Source organism: Castanea sativa, chromosome 2, assembly GCF_040712315.1.
Source record: "Castanea sativa cultivar Marrone di Chiusa Pesio chromosome 2, ASM4071231v1".
Lineage (NCBI taxonomy): Eukaryota > Viridiplantae > Streptophyta > Magnoliopsida > Fagales > Fagaceae > Castanea > Castanea sativa.
In genome coordinates, this window is record NC_134014.1 from 49,826,279 (window position 1) to 49,840,725 (window position 14,447).

Sequence of the window (14,447 nt, forward strand, 5' to 3'; positions counted from 1 at the left end):
TTTAAAAAAAAATTCTTATACTTTTAAGAAGTCCCAAAGAATTGAGTAATGCTAGAGATAATACAACTTTAAATAGATGGGTTTTACAAATAGAGTAATGCTACAGTTACAAACTATTTTACAACATTTTTACAAATTGTTGTTATAGCCAACTTCTTACTGGTTCTCATCTAGACCCACCAATAACATCACTTTTTTGTTTATCTATAATCATTTACCACATCATTAATTTGTAAAAGTTTTTGTAAAAGAATTTGTATCTCTAGCATTTTCACTTACAAATATATGTTTCACTAATCACAAAAAATAATTTAGATAGGAAAATGTTAGAAATATTATTAGTTTTAGTACTTGAAAACTTTACAAATTGATGTGACAATTAATATGATATGTGGACATTAATAACCTATTAAATGCATTTTTGAATTATTTTTTGTGATTAGTGATACATCTTTGTAAATCTCATGTTATAAAATTTATAATATCCCTAACATCATTCATTCAAATGCTTATTTATTATCTTCTTGATGTGTCATTAATCGCATTCATTTTTACATCGTTTGAAAGTTTTTTTAGTAAAATTTGTTATAGTTTTAGCATTTTTCTCAAAAAAAAAAACATATTACAAAATGAAAGGAATAGATTTTTGTTATTAAAAAGAATTATGATATTAAATACTAGTTAAATATTATTTAAGTAATAACAAAAATACCTCATTTAATTATATCGCCTTAGGCCTCCAAATTTGTTGGGCCGCCCCTGGTAAAATATTATTTACTGGTTCTCATCTAGACCCACCGATAACATCATTTTTTTATTTATCTATAATCATTTACCACATCATCAATTTGTAAAAGTTTTTGTAAAGGAATTTGTATCTCTAGCATTTTCACTTACAAATATATGTTTCACTAATCACAAAAAATAATTCAGATAAGAAAATGTTAGAAATATTATTAATTTTATTACTTGAAAACTTTACAAATTGATGTGACAATTAATATGATATGTGGACATCAATAACCTATTAAATGCATTTTGAATTATTTTTTGTGATTAGTGATACATCTTTGTAAGCCTCATGTTATAAAATTTATAATATCCCTAACATCATTCATTCAAATGCTTATTTATTATCTTCTTAAGGTTTCATTAATCGCATTCATTTCTACATTGTTTGAAAGTTTTTTTAGTAAAATTTGTTATAGCTTTAGCATTTTTCCCAAAAAAAAAAACATATTACAAAATGAAAGGAATAGATTTTTGTTATTAAAAAAATTATGATATTAAATACTAGTTAAATATTATTTAAGTGATAACAAAAATGCCTCATTTAATTATATAGCCTTAGGCCTCCAAATTTGTTGGGCTGCCCCTGGTAAAATATAACAATTTTCTACAATTCTAGTTTAGATTAGGTTTGGTTAATATACAATAATATATATATATATATATATATATATATATATATATATATATATGTTTCATTGATATACTATTGTTTGCCTTGCTTGTACACATCATCTAATGGAGACCTTTTGTAGTGTAACATTAAGCCTATGAGTACTTCCCCACTTGATCATTTCCTAATTAAATATTTAAAACTAATTTGAGTGTTTAGTTAACAGACAATCCACCAAATTCCACATTCCACTCAAGTCTTGATTGGAAATTTTTAACAACAATTACATACCAAAGAAATTATCAACAAATTTTGAGGTTATACCTTGCGCTCATATCAGGTGAGAATGAGAATCAATCGATCGTTTGGTACACCCCATAAATCATTATTAACAAATAATCTCAAGTCTTCAAGTCTTTTACCTCTTAGACACTCTGGCCCGGCCCACAAATAGCATTATCCGCATCAGTAAAAGCACAGCACATGATTCTTGTGCATCCAACGGTTTTATAAATAATCCATACGGTCCAAAAATTTGCAGACATGGCACGCGTAATTTTTTAGAAACAAATACACACGCATATGAGAGAGAATTTTTTTTTAAAAAAATTTTAACACAAAAACATATTACAATTCCACTCAAAAACCATGGTAAACTTGGTCCAAAAATTTGTGTATATATTAGATAGTTAATTGTTTATTTACTCATGATGAATGTTTAAGTAATTAGCATATTGTTTATTTGCCTGTCACTACAACTGAAAAAAGAAAAAAGAAAAAAGAAAAGAAAAGGTCTACAATATTATTTTAGTCGGAACATGAATATCACATGCAGTTTGATTAATCTGGATTGATAATCTGATTAGGCCCATAGATTCATTTTTATCTAGTTATCGTTCAAAGTTTTTGAATAAAACAAAATTCCTTTAAGTGAGCAAATAATATTTAATTTTTCACGTGTTCATTAAAGAACTAGTCGTTTGTAATTTTTTTTTTAAAGGTTGTTTTGCGCAAACAAAATTCCTTTAAGTGAGCAAATAATATTTAATTTTTTTTAAAGGTTTGTAATTGATTATTATTATTATTTTTTTTCTCCCACAGGTCCACCACTTTGTTCTCTTCTCTTTTTTCTTTTTTCTTTTTTTCTCTAAATAAAATAGTATTCTTTTTGTTACTTAAAAAAAAAAAACACAATTATGTTTTTTTTTTCTTCATATTTTAAAATATGTTATTTGAAACATGGTAACAAACACTTTTTTTGTATTATAAGCACTTTAAACACGTGTTTTCACAATACTTTTTAAACCACAATTTTGAACAACAATAGCTGAACACCACTTCTAAACAGGACCTTACTTGTTAACAATTAATGCCCATTAATATATAACTCTAACCTATTCATTCATGGATTATATAAGTTGTATATACTATATAGTTTAAATGCACTAATCTCATATTCCATTGTATTCTTTGACAAGAGAAGAACACAAATCATAACACTTGAAACTAAAACCATTGGCATGCAGTTTTGATGTTGACGTGTGAATGTATTCTCTTATCTTATCCCCTTCCCCTATATATATATATATATATATATATGTGTGTGTGTGTGTGTGTGTTTGTTTTTCTCCAAAAAAAAAAAAAAAACTAAAACCATTGGCTTTGCCATAGCCCATAGGTTCTCCTTCATTGTCTCCGCCCATGGGCCATAGCTGCTTGTAATTAATTGAACACAAATCATTACATTTGAAACTAAAACCTTTGGCTTTGCCATAGCTGCTTGTAATTTAATTGGCTGCATCCGCGGGCGTAGTTGAGCTTGATTTGGATCGGCTGCAATGCTGGTACAATTACCCTATCTCCATTCACAAAATATTTTTACCATTTTTACTTTTTAACCTTTTTTCACTTTTTAAATTCAAAGATTGTAAGTTTTTTTTTTTTTTTTTTAAATTCTTAATCTCAGCCATTAAAAACTATTGCACTTGATCTTAATCCTCGAGCATATCTTTTTTTTTTTTTTTTTTTTGAGTCCCAACAGTCCAGCACTTATTAATTATTAGATGACATGAACACCATTGTATTACTATAATTTCGCCCCCTTTTCATCATGGAAACTTCTAATATAATCTTTAGCTAAACAGATAAAAGTAAAATATAGCAATTTTCTGCAATTCTGGTTTGGATTAGGTTTGGTTTATAACAATAATATATATTTCATTGATTATACTATTGTTTACCTTGCTTGTATACATCATCTAATGGAGACCTTTCTTGGTATAACACATTAAGCCCATGGGAACTTCCCCACTTGATCATCATTTCCTAATTAAATATTTAAAACTAATTTGAGTGTTTAGTTAACAGACAATCCACCAAATTCCACGTTCCAATCATGTCTTGATTGGAAATTTTTAACAAGAAGTACCTATCAAAGAAATTATCGACAGATTTTGAGGTTATACCTTGCGCTCATATCAGGTGAGAATCAATCACCGTTTGGTACACCCCATAAATCACTACCAACAAATAATCTCAAGTCTTTTACTTGTTAGACACTCTGGAGTCTAGCCCCACATTATCCGCACTTATCTGTAAAAGCATAGCAGATGATTCTCGTGCATCCAACGGTCTTATAAATAATCCGTAAGGTCCAAAAACTTGCAAACGTGGCACGCTTAACTTGGTCCTCTCCATACTTCGATCACCGACCGTCTCGTACAATTACAGTGCTCCACCTTATCACACACAAAAGGTTTGTCTCCTACTTTTGCCTACAAATTCGGTCACCTTTGTTCTTCGTTCCACACTGCCACTTTCAAAAGTTCACAACCTTATAGCTTTTTTTTACACTTACACACAGAGACTCTCAGAGAGTTTTATGTCACCGGTGATGGAGTACTTAGCATCTTCTCAGGAGGGACACGATAAGGAGAGCAACAACGAGCGGCTGGATATGATTCAAAACATGAATCCAACGGCGGGCGCGAGCTTGCTGTCCCTTCCCACGGAGGCTTTTTTGAAAGCCGCGATCTCTCTTAAAGAACATGTGAGTAATGACAGTCACACAATCGTTATTACAAACTCGGCTGATAAAAGTGTTTGAATAAACCGAGGTTTTGGTGCTTCTTAACAATTTTTTAGGTGGTGCAAATGACGTGGGTAGGACAACATGGAATGGATTCGGGTATGGGTACGAGTATGGACCCGACGGTGTATACGGGTCTGCTTGGGACAGCTTTTACCTGCTTCCGCTCCTACGAGGCCACCGGTAGCCAGCAGGACTTGCTGTTGACCGCCGAGATTGTTGACAGGTGTGCCGTCGTCGCACGTGCCTCCACTAGGTAATTTATGTATATGTATTTTTTACTTTGTGGGTCATATTTCTATGTTGTCAGGTTAGGAAAGTGTCAATTATTTTCGGTATTTATTATCGTTAGGTATCTGGAAACTTCATGGACTTCTAATTTGTTAGAACCAACACGTATTTCAGGTGAAATTTTTAGTTACTTTTAAAGTAGGAAAAATTGTATTCTCTACCCTTACATTTATGGTAGATTTATCATGAATTTAATGATAGATTTATCATGAATTTAATAAGTATATCCTATTATGAATGCAAGAATAGAGAATATCTTTCTTTCTTTTTACTCCGAAATTACTCGTATACAAGGCTAAGTTAATGTTGCCCGAGATTTTTTTCTGCACAAAAATGAGTATACATAGATGTGTGTGTTGATTTAGGTTGGATACATGTGCAAGAACATCAATAACTCTAATTCAAAATAGGGTTTTATGTTCATTGTGGAGGATCCCAAATTTCAGTTTTTGAGGTTTGGGGGAAAAAAAAACTTATTCTTGAAAAAAATAAAAGAAATATCTTAGACAAATTCAGGAGTAGGGATGACAATTTTTCCCACCCCTCCCCGCTTTGCCTCGCGCGGATTTTTTCCACCCCGCAAAGGTGGTGAGGTGGGAATGAGGTAAGATTTTAGCCCTGCACCACGGGACGGGCAGTGATAGGTTTTTTTAGACTCGCTCTGCCCCGCCCCGCGTTACTAAGGGTTATAATTATAAATTTTTCATACCCTAAAACCATACTATTTAAACAAACATATTAATATTAGCTCATTTTATTTTACCCAATGCGGTTCTTTGCCTTTATTTTGTCATGTGTTATACTATGTTATTTTTATTTTTTATTTATTATGATTGTCTTGTTAAATGCTTGGATATATTATTCATTTTTTTTTAAAAATTAATTTGATTTGATGGGATAAATTTAGTTGTAATTTCAAGTATATTTTTATTAATGAAATAAGTTTCATTAAAAAATTTGTACTAGTTGTAAAGCAAATAAATAAAAAATGGAGTTTTACGATATGGGGCAGGGCTTCACGAGGCCCCAAAAGGTGGGAATGGGGCAAGAGAATTTTTCCCATCATGTGGGGCGGGGGCGAAGACCCCATCCTTTAGACCCGCTCCGCCCATTACCATCCCTATTCAGGAGCTTCTCAATTCATTTCTAATATTAGCAAAAATATCAGTCTACATGCTTGAGATATTTCAATTTAACTAGACTAGAACGGTAAAGCTTATGCTATGCCTGTTTGCCAACAAGTTTAATGAGAAAGTTTCACCATTTTTTTTTTCAATTATTATCTTTAAAAAATGTCTCTAGTATTACTATTCTTTTACACATAAAAGTTAAATTCTAAAAAGATATTTTCTTTTGGATTTTATGAACGAATGTCCGGATGGGATAAGTTAAAATCAATGAGACAAAATTACCTTCGTTTCATGCTTGAGATGCCATATTCTGATATTCCATTTAATGTGCGTTTGAAAAAGAATTATTCTGTCAATGACTCAATAGTCATATGACAATTGATACTTAAGCTAAGTGCACAAAGAATATTCTACTTCTACAGTTGTACTACCAATAAAACAAGTTTAACCTGTGCAAGTGGCTCAAATGGTAGGCTATAGGGACTTGCATTCAAGTGTGAGAGTTTGAACTTGATCAACGGTTTTGAAACATTTCCAAAATATCATGTTTGATGTTGCAAGCTCCCTAGGGAGGAGTGCTAATATTTGAAGTGAATGCTTTTAGAAAATTTGTTAATAAATTATTTGAGGAATGTTTTAATAAGAAATATAAAAATTATTTAAAAAATCAGTTGTATTTTTTTTTTCCTATAAAATTTTTTTAAAAAAATATTTTTTAAACAAATACCCTAAGCATCGATTAACCAAATTCATATTTGAAAGACAAAAGAGATTTTAGTCGACAGTAAAGATATTTGCTATTCGTCGATCATCTTTGTAATTGAGCATTATATTATAATTGGGCATTGTATGATGATCTTGTCTTTTGGTCTTTATAATTGGGCATTAATGATGACCTTGGTCTTCTGATAAAATGGATACACATAACATTGAATGATAAAAAAGGATAGCTAGAGCTGGTTCCACTGATTTGCATTGCAGAACAAGATTTTTCTTTGTGTGGGGCAAATATATTTAATTTGTTGAAATCAATGTATAGGCACGTGACATTTTTGTGTGGAAGAGGTGGAGTTTACGCTCTTGGTGCTGTTGTCGCTAAGTACCGAGTGGACCATCAAAGACGTGACCTGTTTTTAAGTCTATTTCTTGAGGTAACAACAAATCTTCAACTTTTTCTTCTCTAACAAACAAAGTCATTGATGTATTGAAAATCTTTTTTCCCCATCATATGGGATTTCATATCTTGGTTTACCAAGAATTACATATGTTGGAAAATATCTGTTTGGGGCCATTAATGGTTCATTGTCACGTTATTTTCTATTCTGCCAAACATAGTGTGTACTACCATAATTATCAGGACAAACACATATTTTCATATCTTAGTTTACTAGTAGAAAAAGGTTCAATATGTCTTGGAAATTAAATTTTCGTTTGGACCTATATAGGTTGTCACGAATCCTTGTCCTATTACATTCTCTTCTTCCACGTATAGCTAAGTACCTCCAAATATATCTTGGTTTATCGGTTGTATATCTCTTAGTATATTTACTTGCCCAAAAAACTATAGGTTTTCTAGTAAACAAAAGTGAATAAAAATCTTTTGTTTCATTTTTAATATTCCACCGCTGTATGTCATATATCCTTTTTTTTCTATTATAAACTTCAATAATTTTATAAAGTAGAATACTCAAAGTGGATAAACACATTTTATTTAGAAAATATTTCATATCTGGGAAAAATATCTCTTTGGGACAAAAATGATGGTCGCATATTATCTCCTCTATAGCCAAGTACATTTATAATTATTAATTCTTGATAGGGAATTCATCTACCATTAAGTACTAATGTATACACCAAAAGTTAATGGTTAAATAAGATATTTGAGGTCCAATTCCCATTTACACCAAAAACTGATTGGCATCTTGGTTTGATGATAAATAGCTATTATCAGGAATTGAAATTCTTTAAGAAAAAAAGTACTAATATATATACAAGGTGGACCCTTCTTATATAATGTGTTGTATTAACTAATCAAAATTGAAAGGATATTTCATAGTTTCCTTATTAAAAAAAGAAAAAAGAAAAAAAAAAAAGGTACTATAGCAAAATCTAGAGAATTGCACTAGCAAGTATATAGTGGTGTAGACGAATCTTGTCTACCAATTTTCTAACCAAATCCAGTTGCATGCTTATGAAGAAAACAAAAATCCGTCCTTCTTGATTCTTGTCCCACGCCCCAGCTAAAAAAAAAGATTCTAAATGGAATAACCTCATGTGCAACTGAGTACAATTTTCTGGGGAATGACCAACTTGTTGCTCAATAAAAGATTTGTCAAAATACACTAGTTTTGTATTAGATACACACAATAAAAATCATTTATCCAATTGTTATGTTTTACTTTATGTTACACCCATCACAATTTGCCATTTATTTATTTTTATTTTAAACTTTAGTTATTTTACAATGAAAGATAACAAAATGTGTGGCAAATTGTGCTTAATGGAACAAAAAGTAAAATACAAAAGTGAAATAGATAATTTCTATTCCTAGATACACTATCACAATATATTCTGACATAAGAGATTTATTCATACCACGATTGATGATTTGAAATTAACTATTGAATTTGATAGCACCTTTACTTTGAAGTTTCAAGTGGAACTTATTCCTTGGTTCTTTAAATGTGGTCCTGCAACTTATCTTTTATAGTTTATGGAGGTAGGTAGTATTCGAATCCCTTTAGGTGTGGACAAAACCAAGGCCCAAGTGGAGAATATCTAACAGTGAACCCATTCAAAAAAGACTTTTGAATAGTAAAATATAGCCACAGTGCACTGTTCAGCTATTGTTAACAGTTTTCAAGTGCCAAAACAATCACGTCTTTACATTTTTATCTACAAGCCCTGAGAAGATGTACTTGTTAATGCATGACAAATCTTGGGTCTCACCCATGAAAATGGTGTCATTTAGCCTAAGGGCCATTCAGGCAATATTGGAAATTCATGTTATGCGTAGTAGATACATACTTGCCACTTGAACCAACAGAATACCATGGCAGGGAACCTATATGCCCCAAAATTTAGGCCCAGATTTCAGGTATTGTGAGATATCTTTAGCTGTAGGATGGGAAACTGAATTATTTGTAATAACACTTGGATTGCTAGAAATCTAGTCTAGGCACATGATGTTTATACTTTAGTAATGCTATACAAATGGAAATCTTTTAGAGACTCCAGGATTAGTGAGGGTCACATAAAATGCTTGATATAACTATGGAGATTTCAACACAAAGGCACACCACAAAACAAAAACTATAGAGATTTTGATGTTAGTTTGTTGAAATTTGGGGTTTGTGGAAGTACATTCACAAAACCAAAGAGGAAAAGAAAAAAAAAAAACATGTACACAAGACTACGATATGTTTAATGTGGTTAGGCTAACTTCATGCCTATATAAATGATAACGCAAACCAAAATCCACTATTAATAATTTAAATTACAATCACATTAATAACTACCACAAACCAAACTCACTCTTATAAATAATACTAATAACCTTCCCAAACACAAACTAACCAAAATTTCAATACACACACAGCAAACTCTCAACACTAATTTACAAACTTAACACTCTCATAGCCCCAAAAATCCAATATATCAAGTGGTGTTCTTTTACTAAAAATAAAAAACCAATTCTCAACTCTCATACACCTGTATTATTCACCTCAAAATAACGATCAAACTATTTTTCAAAGAATTTCATTCATGTTCTGTTAAAAGTCTTCTCCACTCCCCGTATAGGAAGGACTTCTTAGGCCAAAACTGCTAAACTCTTTATAATGTACTACAAGTTTACTTACTTGTTCATTGGTGCACAAGGATTACGATATTAAGAGTGGTAAGTTCTTTTAGCAAATCTTTATTTTGACTTAAATTTCATCAAGCAAATCTTCTTCTTCTTCTGATCTTCTTCCAATTCTTTTCTTGGCAATAACTCCGCCTTAATCAAAGTAAGCTTTCATTCTCGAACAAGATGATAATTGTTCCATGATCAAATCAAACTTATACACGCATCTATCTCAAACCAATTTCATACCTACAACAAACATCACCTTTAAACTAAGATCAACCTTGGACTTTCTGTAACATTAGAGGTTCTGATACTAGTTTGTTGTGACAATAAAAGTTTTGGTGCCAATTTTTTGGAATTTGGGACCTGCGAAAATGCATTTATACAAATTAGAAATAAAAACATTCCCACAAAACAAGTCAACTCTAACAAACAAGAATCATAAGGGGGACTTATCATTTCAGACTAGGTGATACTTCATACAAAACCAGAAGTGCCATGAGTCTAAATCTTTATATACATGAACAAGTAGAAATTTTTATGTAGCTTTATATCAAAGGATAATTCATTAATTGTAAGATATTAGCTTAATTGTTATGGGGCAGTTAATGTCATGTCCACGAAAAGCATCAAGCATGCCTAAAAACTGTCTACTTAATCATGTACAGGTAGCACAAGAGAGAGCTCTCCCTATTGGACCTGAAGAGGGTGGTTTTGGAATGTCATATGATCTTCTTTATGGGCGAGCTGGATTTTTATGGGCTGCTTTGTTCCTAAACAATCATCTTGGAGAGGAAACAGTACCTAGTAATCTTCTCATGCCTGTTGTTGATGCTGTGTTAGCTGGGGGCAGGGCAGGGGCATCCAATAACACAGCCTGCCCATTGATGTACAGATGGCATGGAACGAGGTACTGGGGCGCAGCCAATGGCCTAGCCGGAATCTTGCAAGTGCTACTTCACTTCCCTCTCTCCAATGAAGATGCTGAGGATGTTAAAGGGACTTTGAGGTACATGATGAGTAAGAGGTTCCCTCATAGTGGAAATTACCCTTCAAGTGAAGGAAACCCAAGGGACAAGTTGGTGCAATGGTCTCATGGTGCAACCGGCATGGCCCTTACCTTGTGCAAGGCATCCAAGGTTAGTAAAGCTCAGAACAATTGCATTGTGTAATCAGTGGATAGTAACACTTTCAAAAATATTTGAAATAGATGCAAATGTATGGAGACCTAAACAGTATGGAGACCTAAGCAGTATTACCATTATAATTATTTTTCTAATGATGCAAATGTTCTGGTTATTTTAGTTATCCCAAAAAACTTAAGTTATTAGGAAATGTTAAATTTTATCATTTGATTATAATTCTGAAACTCCTCCACACGTGTGGATTTAATACGTTACTTTAATACTATGATAAATTATGAAGTATCTTATAATCATAAGCTATTAAAATATTTACTTAACTATTATTCTAACTTTTTTTTTTTTTTTGTCTTTTAATCAGGTGTTTGGAGGAGATAGAGAATTCCGTGACGCTGCAATCGAAGCAGGAGAAGTGGTATGGAAAAATGGATTGGTGAAGAAGGTGGGACTTGCAGATGGTGTGGCTGGGAATGCCTATGCATTCCTGTCCCTCTATCGTCTCACAGGAGAGAGTATATATGAGGAAAGAGCAAAGGCATTTGCAAGCTTCTTGTATCATAATGCAATGAACCTTGTGACAGACGGGCACTCTAGTGGGGCTGGCCATGCCTCCTCTCTTTTCCTAGGACTCGCTGGAACTGCTTGCCTCTGGTTTGATCTGCTTGCTCCTGAAAAATCTAGGTTCCCAGGATATGAACTGTAGGTGAAAATGAGGAGAGTCAAAACCAAATTCTCCTTATGAGTTTCGAAGTATGACCATAACACACATATATAAATGCGTATGATTTGCAAAATGCTCTAATGTGAAGATGAGAAATTATTGTGTGTATATAAGAGGTATTACGATAAGTCTCCTTCCCTTTTATATAAAGGTGAGTCTTATGTAAGAGATTTATAGATGGAACACATCCTTATGTGAGAAGAATTTGAATGTGAGTACAAGGTTAGGATGTCCATGAAGTGGATAGTCTTGCAATGTACATTTTTGAGTTAGGCCTTAATTTATAATCTTGTATATTATCTCAACTTGTGAGAAAGAGTGATTATATTAAGGATTAATTACTATTTTGTTTTCTAACTTTTGTTCTATGTGTCAATTAAGTCATTAATATTTATAATGTGTTATTTTAGGCCCTAACATTTTGATGTTATGTCAAAATAGTTCTTGTCATAAAAGAATGGATGGAAAATACAGATGTGGTTAGTGGTCAAAATAATTTTTTTTAAATGTTTTTTTTTAATGTTAGCTTGGGTTTTGTGTGGAAGAATATTTTTGGGGAAAAAAAAACTCTTAAAACTCCATCTAAACTCACATACTTACACATAAGATGCACAATTGGGATCCAAAATCCCTAAATCAAATACATACCCAAAGAGAGAAAATGGAGAAATGACCTTGAAACCCACAATGGTGATGCCAAAACATCGATGAGGCCAATGGCAAATCAAGGCCTAGGCAACTTAGGTTGAGGCTTAAGGCTCCCAATTTTTTTAATGATTCCACTCTTTATTAAAAGGTCACTTGTCATTATAAAAATGCCTAAAATTGTTGAGTGATGTTAAAAATATTACAATTTTTGTGATTATAGAAAAATTCAAACATTCATTTATTAGATTGTTGAAATCTACAAATTACATTGATTGCCACATCAATTTATGTATTTTATGTAGTAAGTAGTAAAATTTGTAATAATTTTAGAATTTTCATGATTCTAAGTTGTTTAATTTTTTTTTAAAAGTTGTGTACTATTTTAGTATTTTTATCACATTCAAAAAGGTCTCTAATTTACTCAAAAAAACAAAAAAAAAGGTCTCTAAAATATTATACCAACAAAAACTCAATCTAATTGAAAGTCAATATTTTATACGATAGATTGTCAGGTTGTCAACATTACCAATTTAATCTTTCACATGTCCACACACCAAACAATCTGTATTTCTTTCTTAATGCCAAAATCAAAATCTATTATCAATCATCACATTATCTATAAGATAAAGCAAGGCTCCTTTCTAAAAGAATAATAAATTTTTAATAAATTTGTATTCTTGAATCATAATATTTGATTCTCTATATAAAATTAACTTTAGTTTGATTAGTATTAATTTATCAAATTAACTTTAGTTTTGTTAATATTAAATAAATTTATTTAATTGGTATTTAAATACCAAGACTCCTCTTAAACTTATCACCTTAAACCCTCAACTATATATATCGAGCCGGCTCTGGTGCTTCACACACCATGTCGATCAGAGCTTCTTGTATCAACGCAAATATGATCACAAAGCCAGCTGACCATATGAGTGGAGATGGGTTTGGGCTTAGGTTTGAAGTTTGGGTTTGGCCTATGAAGCTCATGCCTTCACAAAAATTAGCAAGTCATCTTTGATCCATAGGTAACTCACACTAAGGCTGGTGCGACTTGCAAGCTACTTTGAACCCCCCACAATTTATCTTGCTGCTCAGTTTTGCTACAATAACCTGAATAGCAGCTCATCTCCAAATGCAGCACACCAAACAATAAGTCGAATTAGTCTTACTTCTGCTATGGAGGACACCACACAGCTATGTATGTCACGATACCGATAAAGAATAAACCACGAAAGTCTTATTTCAGTCTTCCTTTTTGACAATGAAACAATTGGAGTAAATTGTGCTAGTATAAAAGGAAAAAAGATCTAAAAGACCTCAGAGTGATCTTTTTTGAACTAGCAACCTAAATGTTATAATGTGAGTACTACTTGAAATTACAGGGTCAATCATTGTGAGTCTAATCTCTATCTTTGGCAACTAATTTGGAGGCTGATTCAGTTATTATTGAGATTGATGTCAAGATTTGTTAGGATGCTCTGATTTATCCTAGTCAGCCCCCTCCTTCGAGAATTTGGCCCATCCTTTATGATATGCAAAGTATGTTGTATGTCTCCTCTAATCTCTATGTTTTGTGGGTTCTTAGGTGGGCTAATTTGGCTGCCCACACTCTAGTTAGATGGTCTCTTTAAGTGTTAAGTTTTTGGGTCTTTTAATCTGGGTAGTTGTCTCCCTGTTTTGTTTCTATTAATTATCAGGGGTGATGCTTGTTGTTCATTGTAAAAAAAATCATTGCGAGTTTGTAACTGCATGTTTGTCCTATATGGATAGTGATAATACCAAAAACTTCATTTTCTAATATTCATATTTAAAAACAATTCAATTAGTTGCTTTAACTACCATTTTAAGAATAATAATCAAAACAAACAAGTAAATTTAATAATTTACTCAGTAGAAAATTAAAAAAAAAAAAATTATTCAATTAAATTAGTGAGAATAATTATGTGGGCTGTCTGAGGACCGAAGGGGAATGGAGCAGCACACACGATTCCACCCGCAAAGGGCTATCCATCCTGAGGACTTCATTGATCTGAGAAAGGAAGGATATGCGAGATAGCGTTGTATGGAGGCCCGCTTAGAGCAAAAAGGACCATGGAAAGGGGTCCAGGAGGTGGGAGGGAGCTTCCTATAAAGGTATACATTCCACCTCCGCATTGAATGCATTGCAACAACCTT

General features: G+C 32.2%; 1 protein-coding gene across 2 annotated transcripts; it reads left to right on the plus strand.

The window, feature by feature from the left end:
• Positions 1-3,892: 3,892 nt before the first annotated feature.
• Positions 3,893-11,981, plus strand: LOC142625687 (lanC-like protein GCL1). Of its 2 annotated transcripts, XM_075799370.1 has the most exons (6): positions 3,893-4,157; positions 4,266-4,451; positions 4,547-4,746; positions 6,951-7,062; positions 10,430-10,900; positions 11,265-11,981. In XM_075799370.1, exons 2-6 carry the CDS (start codon positions 4,284-4,286, stop codon positions 11,604-11,606), a joined length of 1,293 nt encoding a protein of 430 aa, XP_075655485.1. In that variant the 5' UTR covers positions 3,893-4,157; positions 4,266-4,283; the 3' UTR covers positions 11,607-11,981. The 2 variants fall into 2 exon arrangements, with proteins under 2 accessions (XP_075655485.1, XP_075655484.1); XM_075799369.1 differs by lacking the exon at positions 3,893-4,157 and having other exon boundaries at positions 4,180-4,451.
• The last annotated feature ends 2,466 nt before the right edge of the window (positions 11,982-14,447 follow it).